The sequence below is a fragment of the Lutra lutra genome, chromosome 15 (genome assembly GCF_902655055.1).
Source record: "Lutra lutra chromosome 15, mLutLut1.2, whole genome shotgun sequence".
Classification (NCBI taxonomy): Eukaryota; Metazoa; Chordata; class Mammalia; order Carnivora; family Mustelidae; genus Lutra; species Lutra lutra.
Genome location: NC_062292.1, coordinates 38369075 through 38390576, shown reverse-complemented (window position 1 = coordinate 38390576; position 21502 = coordinate 38369075). Strand labels below are relative to the sequence as shown.

The 21502-nt window shown below is 33.2% G+C and overlaps 1 protein-coding gene across 5 annotated transcripts in view; it reads right to left on the bottom strand.

Moving 5' to 3' along the window:
* PTPRC (protein tyrosine phosphatase receptor type C) overlaps positions 1 to 19932 on the bottom strand; it is a 118167-nt gene extending 98235 nt beyond the window's left edge. For all 5 annotated transcript variants that reach the window (XM_047703787.1, XM_047703786.1, XM_047703788.1 and 2 more), the window contains exons 1-2: positions 19822 to 19932; positions 19625 to 19740 (exon numbers count right to left, since the gene is read on the bottom strand). In XM_047703787.1, the coding sequence (XP_047559743.1) occupies positions 19625 to 19697 (73 nt within the window). In that variant the 5' untranslated portion in view covers positions 19698 to 19740; positions 19822 to 19932. The remainder of the gene's footprint in view (positions 1 to 19624; positions 19741 to 19821) is intronic.
* Positions 19933 to 21502: the final 1570 nt, after the last annotated feature.

Below are 21502 nucleotides of genomic sequence, written 5' to 3'. Positions count from 1 at the left end.
TATATTCCCTTATTTTATCCCCTCCTTATATAAGAAAGTAACATAATAAAATAATATTCAAGTTCAGTAGTTTGCCACTATTCTATCAGAATATCAGTCAGTCATGACTATCAGTCTATCTACACAAAACAGTCCAAAATATTCCCATGATATCAAATTGTCTCAAAGAGTTATAGTGGTTCATTCTTTCATTCATTCATTCACTCACCCATTTCATTATTAATTCAGTAAATATATTTTTAAAAACTACTCTCCAATGTCAGGCACTGAGAATACATAAGCTCCCTCAGTGGAGCTTACAATATCGTACAGAGTAACTACAAAGTAGAAGGGCATCCCAGTGAGACAGGGATCAGAAAGACACCCCTGTGGGTACATAGGATGGCAGCAATCCATATGACTTTACAACTCTTCACTGGAAAAAGGAAAAAACAAAAACAAAACAAAACAAAACAAAAAACTGTGCTATTACACAAAGCTGATTATGTGGATAAGCTCAGTTTAACACATTCATTGAGTAACCATAATTAGAATATTTCTGTATAATTATGGAAAAGATGCTACCAGTGCATTTTTTTCATGGGGTACAGAGGTAGCCAATGGCAACAGGAAACCCAAAAGAATTCTCTCAGGGTGAGGACAGGGATGTTAAAACATGAGCAGCAATTCTGAATGGATAGAGGGTAGTTGTAAAGAGATAACTGAAGATGGCAACAGAGATGCAACACTGAATTGGGTGTTTAGCAAAAATGGACTTTCCTCTTAGTCTTCTGGTATTTCCATTTGGGTGGAGATAGAAAAAAAAAAAGACAAAAATTTTCTCACAATGTTTTGCAACTTCTGCTTCCGGACTCAGCCAGAACCCAAAGTAGCAACAGAGATAAAAATGAAAATATTGTTTATTTTTTTTAAATGACAATTGATTTTCATCCATAAAACTGACTATAATTTATGCAGGTATGTTTGGGATTTTAGGTGAATATTTATACTGAATCTATTTTATTTAAAATTTAAAAGTAGTTTATTCATGCCATCCTTTATTTTAGCTTGGGAGGAAAATTAAATCTCTGCTGTTTGGCACCAATAAAAACAGAAAATAGTAAGGCTTATAAAAGTTGAATTTCTTTAATGGAAAAAAAAATCTAAAACACCAGTAACCTGATGACAGTATTGAATAACAGAAAAAGATTTTTTTCTCCATTCATTTTTTATCAACTAGTAAAATTAGAAAAATTACATTCCTGAAATATTAGTTATCAACCCTGTAATTGGTAAAAAGACTGAGCTCATTTTCTCTGCTCCAGTAATGAAATATTTTGGACTTTAGTTTACTGCTTTACTGGAAAAAAGACAAATTGCAATATTTATTTTAGATAGGAATACACATACATATAATAAGTGAGACATGATCTTGATTCCCTCATGATGTTAAAATATTCCATAAAACCAAGAAAAAGATCTTCCAATTCAAACAAAATTGATTTCCTCTCTCTAATTTAGTCTCCTTCTCTTGGGCACATCACTATTACTTCTGGATAGAAGTCTGCCTACTTTAACAATTTCTAGTCACAGGATGTGGCTGCCTCAAGTTTTATCTTCATCTGGCAAAACATAACCAACCTATTTGAGCTCTCAGCTCCCTTTTTTTAACAACTAAACTTTCCTTGTGCACCCACCCTCCACACCACCGCCATGATGTGTATTTCTCCCAAAACCACAAGTGGGTAAACCTCCTTGGGGGCAATTTGTAGAAAGGTATGACAGAGTCACTCTGTGGTGCATAGCCCAGCTCATCAGACCAGCTCTCTGTTCAGGTATCAACTGCTAGACACAAATTCCCAATGGCCCTTTGTATCTCCTGTGCATATACTGTTTCTCTTCTTTTCTTTCTTTTTTTTTTTTGAAGATTTTATTTATTAATTTGACAGACAGAGATCACAAGTAGGCAGGGAGGCAGGCAGAGAGGGAGGAGGGGGAAGCAGACTCCCTGCTGAGCAGAGAGCCCGATGTGGGGCTCGATCCCAAGACCCTGGGATCATGACCTGAGCCTAAGACAGAGGCTTTAACACACTGAGCCACCCAGGCACCCCTGCATACACTGTTTCTGCAGGAGGCTCTCATCTTCTGTTGGCAGGTGTCTGGACCCACTTGGGGGAAAAATGTGGGTGGAGGAGAGAAAGAAGGGGAAGCAACAAAATCTGTTAATTTAAAACTGAAGATAATAGGAATTTATTTCTTTCCTCTGCAAAAGACGAAAGGATGTGACCTTTTTCACCATGAAATACTTCATATTTATTCTAGCAAATCTTACCAGAAATCACTGCCCCACACAGTTAAAGTGGTCTTAGAAAGAAATATGCATAGTGGACACCTAAGATTTGGAATGAGTCTCTGTGATGACTAAATTGTCATTGTACCTTTCGGTACAACTGGTAAATACATAGATAATTCTTACATGAAAAAAATTTTTCCAATTACCTTGAAAACTTTAATATCATTTGTTAAGTCTTCCTAAACCTTTCTAATATTTAAGATTTCATTACTATTATAAATTTCTTACTTGTGAATATTTCTGATTTCTCTCTCTCTCTCTCTCTTTTTTTTTTTTTTTTTAAGTAGGCCCCATGCCCAACTTGGAGCCCAAAGCAGGGCTTGAACTCATGACACTGAGATCAAGACTTGAGCTAAGATAAAAAAAAAATTGAATGCTTAAACAAGTGAGCCATACTAGAGCCCCTGATCTTTTATTTTGTTTCCAAATTTTATATGATGTTCCCTTTGGTCACTTAACAAGTGTACAACAAACTTCAGGGAATAATGCTTAGAGAGTGCTTTCTAAAGAAGCATCCAAGAGTTAAAGATGTGGTCTAGAACAGCACAGTGTTACAGGTGGGTAAGTCCTAAAGAAATGATTTCAAATAAATTAGTATTTCTAAAGAAAGCTGGTGAGGGCTGGCAATTTTGTCTTCAAGAGACACTGATTGCCTGTAGACATTTTTGTTGCTCATCATGACTCGCAGGAGGAGAGGAGGGAGGTGAGCTCCTGCCTCCAGTTTGTAAAGGTCAGGGATACTGACATCCTCCAATGTACTTGGACGGCTCATTTATCCAAGCCAACCTATCAATCAAGTCAAGGCTGAGAAATTGAACTAAGCAATTAATTTCACTGAAAAAATTTCACTGAGGTTTAAGTAAGTTAAATAATTTATCGAACACCACCAAAGTCTAAGTCTAGTGAAAAGGAATTAGTGATAGACGAAGGATTCAAAACTTGTCCCTGAATGTCCAATCTGAATCTCATTTCATTATATCAGGCAAACCCAATAAATGGGTAAAACCTTGTGCTACACTGGAGGAATGCTGGACCACGTTCCTTCATTTTCAGTAAAACATGGGGCAAGTCATTAAATGTTTTTGAGTTTCAGTTTCACATTTTTTATAAAATAGATGAGTTAAACTAGATGATTTCCAGTCTCCTTTTTCTCTAAAACTGTACTATTATGTAATTACTGATGGCTTATATTATCGTGGTCTCTGAATTTCCAAATTCCCCTCCTCTTTCTTTAAAATTTCTTTTCTAGGAATACAAACCCAAATAAAGGCAGGAAATATTGTTGCTACTTCGATAGAATCTTGTGTCTTGAACTATACTGGACTCTCAGTAAATAGTGAAGAACATAATAAAATTTAAATGCATTAGCTAAAAATAAAAAAAAAATCTTCATTGTTTATTTTTTTAATGTGAAGACAAGTTTTTCTGGTCCTTTTATATCCTGTGTATATATTAACTTATTTTGACTATATATCTGCAATACAAAGACTATAAAAATTAAAAAAATCTGTCATGTAAATAGCAGTGTTGTTAATTAACTCACTGAATGGGTTAATTAATTCACTGAAACCCACTGATATATTTTCTGAGATAAAATTCTCCAAAGTATTTATGGATCTGTAAATTCATTCTTAGCAATTTAAATATTATAGATAAGAAACATTGATCAGTTTTTAAATTTTTTCATTTTTATACTCCTGTATTTAGAGGGAGAGAGGGACCAAAGTTGTTTATTACCTGTTGTATTTTATAGACTGAAGAGTTCAGTAAGATCAATTGCTACAGTTGTAAAATAGGACAATAGACATTAAGAGAAAATGTTTCCTTGTCTTCTCCTCACTGAAAACAAAACTAGTACTTGTAATTTGTGTGAATAAATTTTGGGGGTGCCTTATAACCCCTAAATCCTAATTTCAAATTCCCTGTTATTATAAAACGAGAGAGAGAAATTTTAGATGTCAGAGTGTTTCCTTCCATTTTTTTCAATCAGAAGAAAATAAATTAAAATAAGGTATTTAAATAAAATTTAAATAAAATTTTTTTTTTACAAAAAAGAATTTTAATCTGCCCCATGTGCCATCATTATTGTTAACCTCTGGACATTTTAACAACATGCTGGTGGATCTTAAATCAATGAACAGAGTAAAGGAAAACATCTGTGGTTTTAATATTTTTTAGATTGGCTCCTAATATTGTTTTCATACAATATTAAAATGTATTTTAAAAACTAGGCAAAAAAATTCCCTAATCATGTAGTAAAACATTAGGTATGAAAATTATGTCAATTTTACTGACAAACATGAAGCATGTGTATCTGTTAGAGAAGATTATTAGAAAAGTCAGCGGAAGGAAATGTTTTCTTGGCCATCAAATCCAGATGTTCAGCTCATAAAATGGAGACCTCGAGTGAAGGACAAGTTATGGTATCAGATATCTTTCAGAAGTGTTAATTCAGAGAAAAATCATGGATAAGGGAAGCCAGAATAAAGTTTTAAATGAATCATGTTTTAGTTTTAAAGGAATTATAGAAATATATTCTAAATTAAATAAGGAATAGAATAATGGATGAATTAAAATAAAAAGCACATCATTTTTTTTTCAGAAACACCATTATGTACATATTTTTTGTTTAAAATCTAAATAGGTCATAAAGGTCATATTTTAGCAAAAACCAAGTCCATGGTAAGCACTGTCTTTCATAAATTGACAAAACATATACCAGAACAAAGATTCTACAAAATCAAGGCATTGTAGATTGCACTGATTCTTCTCTTTAGTCTATCAGCTCTTTAACAAATACAGATCTTTGTAGGGTGACTTATTTACAAAATAGGAATCCACATTGACGGTGGTTTGAACATTCTATATTTCTGTACTTTGATTTCTAGATTAATATGCAAACTATTTCTTATTTCTTATATCAAGATTCCTACTCTTAAAGTGAAAGACCAAAAGAGAAGTTAATTATAATAGTAATAACAGAACTCGGGCACTCCTGTATAGTTTTGCAGATGCTTAAAGAATACAACCACCCCTTTATTATTCCATTTCATTCTACTTTAAGAAGTGATTTCTCATTCATTTTCTATGGCCACCCTATACTTAGAAATGTAAATATTAAAATTTAGTTTAAGAGAAGGCATTCTATTAAGGATAACCAAGAAAAGACATTTTGGACTCTGAGCAAAATGCATTTTTTTTCTTTTGGAAAATTAACTAATTCAGATAGATGAGAAAAATATGTATCATCAGATTGATGTGAACAGAAAATGTCTTTGGTTTTACAGTGCTCTTGAAAAATAAAATGTGACAAAACTGGCATAAATTTTACATTTGACAACTAAAGATATTTATTATTCTTGCTTCCTTGTCTTTGAAGTACTCCTTAAGTTGTATCTGACTTGTTCCACTTCCAGAATTTTGAGGTTCTACTTGCCTTTGATCTCCCACTAGCCGTTCTCTATAGTTCTTCCATCATGCCTTCTAGCTGCCCTCAACATAAAACCACCTTCTATTCTTAGAACAGGGATAATTTTTTATTTCAAAGGCTTTGGTGATTTTCTGTTTTAGATCACCCTGAAAATATTTTTAATCTTCCTCTGTGTGAGAACCTCTCCTTCTTGAACCTGAAGATGGACTTGTGGGTTCCATTTGTTCTAAAGTTGCCATGTGGTATCACAGCTCTGCACATTGAAATGATACTGACTCCTTTCTTTTTTTTTTTTTTTTTTTTTTTTGATTGTAAGTTATTTCCATCTTTCCAACTTTTATCCTCAAAGTAGGGGGCAGAGAAATAGTGACATTTTCTTGCATAATTGAGCTAACACATCTTAAAATGGATTACTTAGGTTTACTAGGCATTTTATGTCCCTATTTACATACAGCTAGATTTTCTGCATTACAGCAAATTATGCTCTCTGACTCACTGATGTTAGTGCCTGCATACATGATTATCTATTTTCCACACACTAAAATATTGTTTGCAATAAATGGATTCACCTTCTCTCATTCATTCTCTCTGACCCCCACCCTTCTCTTCCTCTCTCTTTGTCTATCACAAGCTTGGAGGCAGATGGGCTTAAACGATGGCTTTATATCCTTGTGAAAATGAAGCCAGGCAGGAAGAGAAAGCTGCACAACTTTCTCCCATGCTGAGCCTTTTCAATATGAGTTCATTTTTGAACTCAGAGTAAACTACCCAAACATCTGATGTGCCCATTTTTGAACTTGAGCAAAATACCCTAATAGAACAACAAATGTCAATAATATTTAGATTGCTTATTCTTTGGGTTTAACCATAATCCTGTTTTCCTCTGTTCACACTGGTGACCGAGGCTTATCTGAACATTTATTTAATACTCCAAACCATTAGAAACAAAATATAGAAAGAAAGATAAGGTTGAACAGCACAATGCAGGTGAAGCATCTTAGTGCCAAGCACATGGGAGGAGCTCATTATTACTTTCCTTTCTTCACTCCTTCTTTCTCAATTTTAGTATTTAAAATTAGAATGAGAAAAATTAAGTTTAGCTATTCCCTTTGGGGATATTATAATCAGTAAGTTTTTTTTTTTTTAAAGATTTTATTTATTTATTTGAGAGAGAGACAGTGAGAGAGAGCATGAGCGAGGAGAAGGTCAGAGAGAGAAGCAGACTCCCCATGGAGCTGGGAGCCCGATGTGGGACTCGATCCCGGGACTCCGGGATCATGACCTGAGCTGAAGGCAGTCGTCCAACCAACTGAGCCACCCAGGTGTCCCTAATCAGTAAGTTTTATGATAAAATATCTGGAAATAAATTAACAACTTTACTGATATTAAAGATACGTATAAGCTAGACTCCATAATGATTTGTATATGTATACTTAAGTTAAATGAGATCACATTTATACAGTGTTGAAAACACATGGCACATGGTAGCACTATTTTCCTTATTAACAATTCATATTATTAAATATATATATTTATATAAGCATATATATGTATATACATATATAAACATATTCATAAACATAGATATGTCCCCAAAAGGACAAATTCTGATTTGTAAGCTCTTTATCAAGGCTCTTTGGTCCTACCGAATATAAGCCTAAGTAATAAGCAATTGTTTTTCAAATTTCTCAAAGAAATGAAAGATTTAAAATTTGTTTAGAAATAAGCCTTTTATGAAATAATTAATATTCAACAAACCTCCTAACCTGTCCATCTATTAGCTTAAATAGGATCTTTAAAGATTTTTATCAATGTGCACCAAAACAAAATATACCAAACAAGAAATTTAACATAGTATTACCTTTTCAAGACATTTTCAATTATATTAATAATTCATTAGTCTTTCAATATATTTTACACAAATTTTATTAAAATATTATTTTAAGTCATACCCCTTTTTTCAAATAGCTGAGCTAGCAAGGGAGATAAATATTATACACGTAAATATATATATATATATATATATATATATATATATATATATACACACACACACAAATATACATATATATTTAATTCTTATGAATATTGCTACAAATTATTTTCATAACTTACTTTTGTGCCAGTATTAAAGTTAAATAAGGATATTTGGCAATAATTAGTATGTTTATAATTACCATTCAACCAAACTTTCAAAAGACACAAATTTGGACTTTTATGTGAAATTGGCTAGATTCTCATTAAATCATCAGCTTTTTTTCTCAATATCCCTAGCAAATTTTTTTCCTTTTCCACTTTGGCTACCCCTTCTCACTTTTTCTTTTCCTAGTCCCTCCTCTTAACCCCTCCAAATATGATGTGTCACAGGGCTCAGAATTAGGTCCTCAGTTCCTTGGCTTTAAATTCCATCCCTATACAGTGACTTCCAAATGTCTGACTACAATCTAGTCCTAATGAGTCCCACACTCTTAATTCCAATCAATTTCTAATATCTCTAGTTGAATGTCTAATGAGAATTCAAACATTAATATAGATAAAACAGAACCCTTGATTGCCTACCCCAACTGGGGTGTTTCTCATCTTAATTGCTCATGAGGAAAAGATGAGGTGTTCTATATAACTTCCTATTTTTTTCCACACAGCAACTTCTCTTGATTCTATAAACATCTGTCCTTTCTTTCCACCACCACTGTCAGCACCTAGTCCAGATACCACCCCTTTTCTCCTTTCCACCAATTCCAACTGGCTCCTAACTTGTGTCCAGGTTATAACTCACTTCCAATCTATTCTTACAGCAGCCAGAATCGTCTCTTTAACATGGATATAAGATTAGCTCATTTCCACTTAAAATTTCCAAATAGCTTATTCTCTTTATGCTTAAGGTAAAAATCCAAATTCTTTCCATTTCCAACAAGGCCCTGTAGAAACTGCCCCTTCTACATATCTCTCCAGCTTCACCACAAACCACTCAGGCTTTACCCACCATACTGCAAGCACCTGACCTCCTTTCCTTGCTTTGAACCCACCAAGTTTTTGCTTTTTCTGAAGAAACTTTGCACCTGCCAGTTCTTCTTTACAAAAATCTTTACAAATCTTATCACCCAATATCAGCAGCCCAATGACACTACTTCTAAGAGGCCTTCTTTGATCACTGTCTAAAAGGCCAGTCACTCCCCAATTTGGCCTGTCTCTATCATGTTACACTGTTTTATTTCACAGCACTTATCAATATCTGAAACTTTCCTAGTTATTTACTTAGTTTTGTTATCTCTTTTACTAAGATTAAGCTCCTTGAAAATTGGTACCTTTTCTGTTTTATTTATCACTGTGTCAGCACTTAGAATAGTTCCTAGCACATAATGGGGATTCTATTTTAAAAATGGCTAAATCAATGAGTAAATTATCTCATCTAATAGCTACTGCTATTGTTCCTATTGTACAGATAAGGAAACTGAGGATTTAAAAGGTAATGTTTCTAACTGGACAGCTCAGAATGGAATCCAAGCAACATTTCAAAGACTGATTTCTTAAGCACATTAAAGGTCAGAGCTGATTTGAATCCAATATTTCTAGTATTATTTCTTTAAATTGTTTTCATCAGCTCCCTGGCCCTTTTCTTTCACTTACCTATCTTCTACATATCATCACTCCCTCCCACAGTCAATGCTTTGAACTGGTATCTTTTGCTTAATTAATTTTTCTTAGCTACTACGTACTTTGAACATACCTAAAGCTTCCATCAGTAAATTCAGAAAATAAAAACATGGTCACTAAAAAAATAGAAAGACTTAGGACTTATTAGGGCATAAGTTAAAAATCTTAGGTTAGAAACTAAAAAAGGGATTTGGAAACCTAAGTCTAAGAATTCAAGGTAGAATACTTGACCTAAGTTATTTCATTGACAGCCCACATTTATCACAGTAACCAAACAATAAACATATTTTTTTATTCTTTCCTCTCCCTTGAGTTTTAGCCAACCTGTCCCTGGAGTAGAAAACTATAAGACAGCTCTACCAGATTCATTTAATATGCCTCTTGGATAACCATAAAAAGCTTATCTGGTGTCTATACTTCCTGGAATAAGATGAGAACCTCATGTGTTTTCCATGATCAAAGTGTTTAACAAAGGTCAAGTTACTTCCCTTGCACTTCAAAAACAAAAAAAAATTCTAGATACTTTGGTAAATTATTCAATGGCTTTCACTTTATGTAATATAAAAAACAAATTAGTTTGGGGAAAATCCATTCTTTCCATCATATCACTCACCTCCAGACAGACTCAGTGGTGTACCTTCTTAAGCTCCATTTCAAGATGATGGCAACATTACTTGTGTATTATTAATGCAGCATCAACATTCATAGTAAATACAAATTAATCAAAGATGTATTTTGTTTTTTAATAAGAGACAAAATCTTAGGTGACTTAGATCTTGCTAAAGATATTGAAGTGGCTGGGTGCCCAGTGTTTTACCTATGTAGCTAAATAAACTATGGGGCTGAAATGTATGCTTCACACAAATGACCTCTGAGACACTACCAACCACCCTGCAGTCTTGGTGTGATTTGCCTACCATCAAATAGTCATGTCCTCAATTACCTGGTCAGTAGGCTATCCACAAAGAAGTCTGAGTAACCCAGTCGAAAAAGAATGGACCAAGAATCAGACTGACCCAGGATGAAATATCAGCCCTTATTAGCTGATAATCTTGGAAAACTGTTATGAAAGATCACCAAAATAATTTAAGGGTTTATTTGCATGCTGTGCTCATGTGTATGTTCTAACATGTCTCTCTAAATAAAGCTTTTATTTTCATACTAAATCACAAAGCAAACAAACCAAAGAGAATTGGGACTTTTGTCTAGTTTGTCTTCACATCTACCACCTTTATTTATTAAATATCTAATAATAACCTGCACAATTCAGTGGCAGATTCAGAACTTCTATAACTGAAAGCCTACAGAAGAAATCTAGTTAAAACAGGGGACTAGATGTTGTCTGGTAAGAACAGAGTTTTTATTTAAAGAGTGTATTATATGCAGATTTTAAATAATAATTTTTAATCTATAATTTGTAAAGATTGAGAAAACAATTAATCATCTGTTGCAAGGTATGTCATTACTTTGAGGAGAAAGCTTATGGAGAAGTTGGAAGATTTAAAACCCCATCTCCAAGCAGCCACTGCCACAATGAGAGTATAGACTTCCCAAGGCTGGGCATAGAATATGGCATTCCCAGATGAAGGTACAGGGAAAGGACTCATAAAATATTTGTTCATGATATGAATTAATGAATGAGTAAATAAACAGATTTAGCTAGACTGGTGAAATAAAATATTCAGAAAGTTTTTAGTGATGGGTTTCAAGAATCCATGAGATTTTTATTTTCCTATTTATTCATTTCTGTGTTTCTCGAGTTGCCTAGAATAATCATGGTTCACTCAAAAAATGCAATGTGCAATTCTACAAATAGCACTTAATCATTTTACACATAGAACATAATCAAAACAGAGATAGGAGACAAAAAGGAAAGAAAAAGGGTGAGCAAGGATTTTAAGCAATTTTTTCTTCCATTTCCTGAACTTTTCCATCATGTAGAAACTTTACTATAAATATTGTAATAATGACAACAAAAGGACAGATTTAAAATTGTTTCTGTGGGTTGTTAAGTGCTTTCTTCATACAGGGTTAGATTATACTGACACCTATCCACTCATTTAACAAACAAGTTTCAAGGACCTGCAGGAGCTCACTGATAAAAAAGCAGAGCCCCAATGTTGATCTACACAAGCTCACCAGCTATATGAGAGAAAGCCAGATAAAGAGATCTCCAAGAGGGTTATTCATGGGATCATCACAGCAGACGAACACCTGCCCAGGTGTGAAAGGACTGGAAGAGCAGGGAGCATGCAAGAGGGCTGCTCATTGGAAGTGACCCTTGAACTAAAGTTTAAAGAGCATTATAATTTGCCCAGTTAAAAAAAAAAAAAAAGTGTAGGGAAGAAGAAACAACCTGGTCAGCAGTTTGAAGAAGAAAAGAAAACATTATATTTTTAGGAAAATGCAAGTTACAACAGGAGTATACAGTTGACCTTTGAACAACACTGGTTTGAACTATGTAGGTCTACTTTTTCTGATAAATACAGTACTACTGATTTTTTTTTCCTTATGATTCTCTTAACATTTCTTTTCTCAAGTTTACTTTATCACAAGGATACAATATATAATACATATGATATACAAAATATGCATTAATCAACTTTTTATGTTATCAGGAAGTCTTACGGTCAATAGTAGACTATTAGTAGTTAAATTCTGGGGGAATCAAAAGTTATACATAGAGTTTTGGCTGTGTAGGGCATCAGTCTCTCTAATCTCCATTGTTTAAGGGTCAACTGTGTAGTACATGTCACAAAGTTACAGATAAAGCTATAAAAATCTGGTGGGATTAAATTAAAGCTGTGTATACCATGCTAATAGCTTTATTTTTTCTAAATGCAGAGACAAAAGTAGGATGATTTGACACCTTATTTTGATTTCACCTACTATGTATATTGAAAACATTAATTAATCTAATTTTTGCTGTACCAACCAGTAAGAAATTGGCATAAGGTGTGTAAGCTAAAAAGAAGAATGCTATTCAAATGAATGAGAGTGAAAATGCGATTCTAGACTGTACAGCAGTCTTGTAAGTACTTCTGAAGTTTCCACTGGTTACTCAAGAAGTAATCAAAACACTTGAAATCTCAAAATGGAGCTCTCAATCACAAAATGTTTGTTAATGATAGCTATATCAGCACAATATAAATTTGAAAGTGTCTAACACTGCACAACTTAAGATTTGATGGAGGTAAATACATTAGATCAATTACATTTTGTGTCATATTGAAATGTAAATAAAAGAAAAAGAAAGAAGCAATGGCTAAAACTGTGCAGAAGTAATGCTGTTTCTGGCTAAATAGAAGAATTAAAACCTTTTTAGGAAATTTAGATCTGTATTATTTGACCAAAAAAATTCACATAGAAATATCATAACCATAAAGGAAAATTATCAGAGGCATAAGTCTATAATCAGTAAAATTGGATGTGGATTAAAAAATTGATTCATGAATTTAATATTAATTATAAAAATTGAATGAAAAGTCATGCTATTGAACATTAGTTCAGTAAAATTCTTTTAATGAAAAAATTGGTAATGATTTAATCAGGTTATATAAAAATGCTCAGGGAATTAGTTTCACTTAATGAGTTTGTTTTGTTTTGTTTTGTTTTGTTTTCTATGAAAGCAGTTCTTAAGGAAAACTCATAAATATGTATATTCTAATGAAATGCTTATTTTCTTAAACATCCTTGGGATCAAAATCATGGGATTAGTATATTCTCTATCCAATAGGGAGCCACTGAATGAAAGATTATACAAAGGTAAGTTTCACCTTTCACAGAGATTATCCTAGTAGAAGTAGGTAAGAACACACTAGGGATTGAAGGGAGGCAAAATTGCAGGCTATTGTCACAATAAGAAAACTTAAGAATCTTTAGCAAAAAGTTGGATTTACAAACTATTTAAGAGGTGACATCCAGAGTAGCCTGAAAAATCCCTAAAACGGGATGGAAAGTTCAAAGAATTCAAAGATCTCTAAGGGTTTATTCCTTTACCTCATAGCCTTAAACTGTATCTCCTCGGAGCCACTCAAGGAAAGAGATAGAATTTGGAATCCTGTGTCAATAATAAGTAGTTTCTGCTGTGATTTTATGGGATCGTGGAAATACAATAGGTAACTCTGCAGGACATCTCATAGTTTTCAAAGCATTTCACAAATATTCTCAATTTTAATGCTTACAGCACTTTATAGATGAGGACACTGTGTATCAGAGATGGAAAGTGATTTGAGATCATACAATTCATCAAATTCGATTTTTAAAATGCTTCTCGATCTAAATGCCATCTCCAACACAGAATGGCACCTACCTCGTTTCCTATGATGCTTCGTGATGCTTTTATCACTAAACAAATTACTGGTTTTTTTTTTTTCTTTAAATGGAGATATTTAAAATATGGTAACCACACTTTATTGCCATGATTTCATCCCTTTGCTATCATCTCTTAACATCATTATTATTTATATAGGATTCTCTAATCTATTGTCCATGACTATCAGGACAATTAATTATTACTAATATTTACAATGCCGAGTTTCTTCTAGCACATTAGTGCTTTTTGTTATGTTTGCTAGAGTAGCTGTTCATTTTCTAATACATATGTGTTGATGCTGAGTTGCCCTTAGTTCTTGATTTGTACTCCACTATTAGCAGATCCCTCTTTTGAGGGCTGTTGATTTTCCTGCAGTTGTTCACATTTTGGTTGGAAGTAGTTTTTTAAATATATGAATGGCAATCATTTTCATTGCAATATCATTGCATGTAGTTATAATTTTATTACACAGCAGTATATATAGGAGAAATTGAAGTTTTAGTAAAACAACTTTTTCATTTCAGGTATTTGTGGCTCATTTTTAGTAGGAAATAAATGTTGTATCTTTAAACACTGCATATATAGCTAAGCACCATGGAAGATGTTGAAGTTGTTTGAGTGGGTCTTCAGTAAAGAATCTAATAAAAGCATTGATTGGGTGCCTGGGTGGCTCATTGGGTTAAGAATCTAATAAAAGCATTGATAATCTTACTGATTATTTTTTCAGAGGTCAATCAGTTAAAGATATGAACGCACATGGAAGGTGCTTATGTAGTTCACTAACACTGACTTTATGTGTATTTATGCCAAAGTTCTGTTTCTTTATCTTTTCTTGTTTTTGTTGTTATTCCTGAACCCACAATACTCTGCTTACAGTAGTCAACCCCCAGACTCTTGACAGACCGAAATTGAGGTAGCACCTGGACATATAAAAATGAATGCAAATTAAAAATTTTAAGCAATGATTAGATATTTCTTATCTAAATATTGGTTATGGCCTTGTATACAAAATATGTCTATATAGCTCAGTATTATGTAGAAATAGATATCACATCATATGGCTAAATGAATAACTTGCAATATTTCATTTTTTTTCCTCATCCTTCCCTATAGAGTATTATCTTTATGTATATAAAACTTAAAGCACTAATCCTTTAATGATAGACAAATAATATAGAGTTGGGTATCTAATACAGACACAGATATTAAGACTAGAGTGAAATTAAGTTTAAATTGAGATTAAGTTCAATTTCCATTCCAGTTTTTTCCTATGTAAATATTCCCATAAATTTATAAGATGACTGAAAAAGATCAAAGGTTTTCGGTGATGACAAATTTCTTTCTCTGCACCAAGGTGACTTACACATACATGATCTGATCAGAACACTGTGTGTGTGTGTTAACACTGTGCTTTCATTACAAAATTAATCAACCTAATTATAAATCTCTGCTTTTTACCTACTCAAACTGAAATTCATTATCATGTTGTCTTAGTAAGAAATGATGCCCAAACTCCCAACAAACTTTCTGTGTGCCCAGAATGCAGTGCATAGAGTGAGCCCTCGAAAGCAGTCCCACAACACTACCAGTGTCCATGACTCTATCTGCAAGGACTGGACCTGACTCCCTGGGTTTTTGTCCCCATGGTAGATAAGTATTTCCTTTCCCACCTGATTCCTTACTTCTCTTCCTACAGTCATCTCTATCTGAAGAACAAAATTAACCCACCAAATGAAATGCCATTACTAAAAATGTCTAAGAGTAGGCCAAGAAGTATTTAGAAATAACATTCTTGAGCTATGGATTTTTAAGAAATTAGGAAGGTCTTCCAGATAAGAGGGAAAATTGGGAGATGAATGAAGGAAATAGCAAAATAATAAGAATAAGAATAAATCAAATTTTTAAAAATAAAAACCTATAAAAATCCAGATCCAAAATGATTTTATTTAACCTTGATGACATTGTCTAACTCCCTCTATCCTTCCGCTCGCTATTTTTTTTTGCTCATTTCTCTCTTCCTTGATCCTTTGTTTTGGAATTTTTTTTTTTGTATTCTTCCTCTTTCTCCTTCATTATTATAATCTTTGGTCTTTTCAAAAAACATCCATAGTGTCTGGTAAAAAATCAGGTACAGATGATACAGAAAAAGGCATAAGACATAGTTTGTGCTTACACACCAGTTACAATGGAAGTAATTGTAATCACTGATTGGTAAATAATAATACTAATACCACCACCAACAACAAAATTGAAATAGTATGTGAAAAAATGCCACGGGAAGTTAGCAAAACATGTATAATTTCGGTAGAGAGATTTTGTGGCATGAGTGACCGAAGAAAACATTCAAGAGGAAATAGGACTTGCACAGAGCCTTCCAGGTCCTGAGGAAGTGTAGATGAGTGAAACAGTGTTGAAACTGCCTCCTGTGGGTTAATGAATCATACAAAAAAAAAAAAAAAAAAAAAAAAAAAGACAAAATACTCTCTGCCCAGCTCCAGGCCCAAGTCCAGACCCAGCTCCTAGTTCACTGAACCCAGTGGCTCCGACGAGGGATTTAGCATGTATACCAAAGACAATAAGAAGATATCAGAGGGTTTTTTCTTCCTTTCATTTTATATTTTTAAAGTGTAAAGAGTATAGAAAGAAATGGATGAGACTGCAGATAGATTAGGAAACTATAATACTCCAAGCAAAAAGTGATAAAGGCATGAATTAAGGTGATGTCAATGGAGATGAAGAAGGGGGAAAAGATTTTAGAGATTATTAAAAAATAAAATTATAAGACTTGAGGAGCATTTAAATATATTTCAGATTTTTTTTCTTTTTCTTTTTCTTTTCCTTTTTTTTTTTGCCCCTCAGAGGAATGAGTCTGGAGATGGGAAATCAGGATCATCAATACTTAGCAGGTAATGATATCGAACTCTGAGCACAGAAAACAAGAAAATAAGTATAAAACTGGCCAAGGATTAAAGCCCATAAAACCCCAATGTTTAAAAGTAGACAAATATGAAGAGCCAGAAGATATATAAGTAGATATATGTATGTGTGTATTTTATGATTCACAGATAAACACTAGAATAGATATGTGTTCGTATATCAGTACATAAGTACCCCAGAACAGAGAAAAGACCTAGCTCAGACTAACCACACTGCCCTTCTACTTACTTATATAGAACAAGATAGGAAAAGGAAAGACAGACCCCTAAGTCTACCTTACCCTTTCCCTCCCCCATCAAAAAAATGCATTTCAAATTCTAGCAATGATAAGGATCACAGGCAGATTTTTATAAAAAATAAATACTTGTGCAAGATTCATAAAAAATAACGTTCATATCCTTAAATCTCTAAATTGTGGAGTATTTAGAACTTAGTAAGGTTGCTTATTAAATTCAATTTGCACTGAAAGTCTGAGATGTGCAAGCATAATACATGTTTATAATGTGAAATATTTATTTTAAATGTAGCTGGGAAAATGGAGAATTATGAGCAGGAAATGAATCTAAGCTGTTATGACTCATAACTCACATAATATAACTTGTATACCCTAGCTGTTATGTTATAGACTGATAGATTTGCCTAGCTCTACACCTTTTTTAGAGTCAGAAAACACTCATCTCTACCTGAATTCTAAAAACAATCATCATTCCCTAGAATTATTTAGAAATGTTCAACCAAGTTTTCCAGTTATCATGGCAAAGAGGCACAGAGATTACAAACTTTTGCGTAAAACCCAACCCAGCATTGTTGCCATGGCAAGGCTTCGTTTTGCCTTGCCAGTATTTTTATTTTAGGTATTAAATAACACATCTGAGTTGTGCATACATTTATCTATTAATTGATGTCTCTCTACATTTGGCTCTGGTTTTTTATTCCCTTAAAGTACACAATATAAATTTGAGCATACTTCCTATGCTCACTGAACTCAACTGTAACACATTAAAATCAAGCATAGAATCAAACTCATTAGCTGTTAATAAGGAAATATATATAGTTTAAAAGATTAATAACTTCCCAAATCATACATTGAATCACAAAATGTCTCTCCGAACTTAAAAGGATGGTATGTAAGATTTGCAGACACAGATAATTGTACTTATATGTTAAATAAGGTTTGCAGACACAGATAGATTCTTTTGTTTTTGTATACATTTGTATACATTATACGTATACATTTCAATGCCTTTTAGAAAAAGTATTAGCTCTTGATATTTGTACAAACAAGTGTAGAAAAACTTGATCCTTCAAAATAAATCTATGTATACCTATCCATTTATTTAGGACAAATTGTTCAGCACAATTGATTTAAATGTTTCTGGATAATTTTATATTTTTATTTTGATCATAAATTGAAAGAAATTTCTTATGGTAAAAATCCCTAATAGAGTGAGTTGAAATTTTTATGGTGATTTGTTCTGCGTCCTACAAAATACTTCAGTGTTTCTTTGTGCTTATTTAAAAATGCTTTGCAACAGTTCTTAAGTGGGAATTTTTAATGAATATTCACTCTGATTTATGATAATATACATAGTATCACCTGGTTAAAATCATTATTCATTATAATTTGGTCTTGGTCATGATAACTAACTCTATAGAAAAGGTAACTTGAAAAACATTTTCTGTATTGAGACAAAATGTTTCTCTATAAACAATAAACAAATTTTAACCCATCTTTGCAGTTAAAAACAAAACAGTATCTTACAACGCTTTCCACTCTTCTCGGTTACACAAAATATCAACTAACAATGTAACAAGCTCTAGAGGTAGCTACTATCCTGCCTTTTAGAGGAAAGAAGAGTGGCAGAAAGTCAAAAACAGATTTCAGAGTGACTTCCAGTAAGCGACACTTTAAAAAAATTTTTTCCCTTTTTTAAAAACTTATTTGAAATGTCTATAAAAATGCCATTTTTAATATCCTTTCAATAATGAATAACAGCTTTTAGATACTACATCATAAGGAGTAATATTAAATATCAATTTATTAGTTACATTTAACAATCAACTGAGATGCACTCATGACCCAAACCGAAACTGTTCAATAAACGTCCATTAAATAGATAATAAATATGCCAAGATCTTCAAATTAAATGAGTACTTGAGATTCCCCATTACATTTTCCTATAGAATACAGCATTTGCATGACTCTTAAGAATTTAAGCATTTTTAATCTCATCAAGGCTCTAATATTTACCCACACCCAGGAAGGGCGGTGGCCCCGTAAAAATTTCCGAAGCAAATGACCATTAAAACTATTAGGAGGAAACCAAAAACTTGTTTTAAAATACATTCTGTGCTAAGAATATGCAGAAAATTAATATTTTGTAAATTCCCAAGTATATTATTTTAAGCTATCATATAGCTAAGTATTTAATAAAACTATTTCAGTAGTAATTAAATTTTGAGGAAGCAAACTCCAGTTCAAAAAAGAATGGCTTACATGCAACCAAAGTCATATTATGACTTTAAAAAAATCATTTTTTGTTAAAAGGATGAAAATTCACTTACTTTGTCATTAAGATTTCCTCAGACTTTCATAAACCTATATTCACGTATTTGAGGGTTAAGTAACAACATTGCTTTTGTAATATCCTTGAATAGTTCATAAACAAAGATACGGATAGACAACGTTTCTTTTAAATTGTGATTGGATAGACAACGTTTCTTTTAAATTGTGATTTTTCCCCCAAAACATTTATGGTTTTTTAAACAGTAACAATGTATTCTGTCACATAGCAAGACTTGTCTCTCTGAACTACAATAGCCTTGATCATTTTAGAGTGAGCTTCCTCATTTCCAATCACCAACAGTTAACTTATTTTTATGTCTACTTCAAACCCAGGTCTCTCCATAAGGAAAAAAAATATTACTAATAATACATTAAGATACTTGTACTTACCGGTAACAAACACTCCTGCATCCAGAAAGGCAAAGGCAAATGCCCAAAGTTTAAGCCACAAGTACATGGTCATATCTGGAAATCAGCCGTATTCCTATGAAACAGCATGCGTCCTTCTGAAAGGCAAAATAATAGTTATCTCTGCAAAAGGCTTTCTTTGTGAAATTGAGTAAAAAATAAAAGAAATGAATGCATACTCTTTGCTGTTGTCTTATCACACAGGGAGCAATTTCCTCCTCTGTTACCCTAAGCACAAACCACTCTGGTAGCTACAGAAACTGCTAGGTAGTGATGTCAGATTCAGTTTTACTAACTTCTCCAAAAATACTGTCAAGAATCCTCTTTGCAGGAAGTCAAGAAAGTTGTTCAAAGTCAGTGCAAAAGTATCTTACTTCCTTAATTCAAGTAATTAGGCCAAGTTAGTAGGCCTTTTAAAAGATTTTTTCCTTCAAGGAAGATGTTTTCTAAAGCTTTAAATAATACTCTCTTACAACATTTCGTTACAACTTAAAAAAAAAAAAAGAAGTCATATCCCCATCCCAAAAAAATCAATAATTCTCTCACCTAAGAGATGATAAATCAGATCCAGGGTGGGTATACCAAAATGGGGTTGGCAAGATGACACAAGGATTGAATTAGTAGAAAATACTTCTGTTTGATTCAAAATGACCAAAGGAGCAAGTAAACAATTACCTATCTGGTTATTTTTTGCAACCAGTATCATTTACTAGGCAGACATTCAAACCCCACCAATATAACAGTTTTAGCAGTCAAACCCATTTTCTATGCAAAAGCACTCTCAGAAAGCTTAACAGCTTTGCCCCAGATCTTTCACAGATATCCTCATGGGGCTAGCAATGGAATCAGAAAGTCACGTCTACAGCAGCAAATCCTGCTTCAAAAAAAAGAATGCTTCTGTGACTTGAGAGGTCTTTAGGCTGTTGATGAGGGTATGAAGGGCAATGAAATCGAGAGCTGGGAGGTTGTTGCTGGTTTTGTTGTTGTTGTTTTTATAAAGCTAACCTTTTTTTTTTTTCCTCCTCAGCAATACACTCCCAATCTTTTTGATTAAAAGACAGCAAATTAGGGGCGCCTGGGTGGCTCAGTGGGTTAAGCCGCTGCCTTCGGCTCAGGTCATGATCTCAGGGTCCTGGGATCGAGGCCCGCATCGGGCTCTCTGCTCAGCAGGGAGCCTGCTTCCCTCTCTCTCTCTCTCTCTCTCTCTCTCTCTGTCTACTTGTGATCTCTCTCTGTCAAATAAATAAATAAATAATCTTTAAAAAAAAAAAAAGACAGCAAATTAATATCCAGCCTTCTTCATGATTCTGATGGTGCTCTTAGCAAGTCCATCAATTAGGAAAATGCAGACTGGCAGAAAGCTACAGTGAATTCAGCAACACAATTAAATAAATTGGTATCATTATCACAATACCCGATTCATTTAAAACCAATAGTGCGCATGTACAAAAGACACTATGATTTGAGCCATATACGGTAGTTATGGGACTTACAAACAGAACCTTTGCAGTAACTCTACAATCCTCAGGTAGAAAGCACAATTTAAGGGTTCTTGTATTTCAGTGAATGGAACTTTTCATATTTACAAACTCATTATTTTATTCGTCACTGGCTACTGGGAACTACACAGCCCAATTTGTACACCCTTTGAGCAAATGAAAATAATCCCACATCTGAAATTCTGAATAATAACATTATAGTGAGATTTTTGGTATGATTTTTATTTTATTTTGATTATTACCATACCGTACCATAGTTAACTTATTGGGTTTTTACTATGTCCCGAAATATGCTTAACACTTTAACTGCATAATCTAATTTGTACAACAATGCTTGAGACAAATAATGTTATTACTCCCC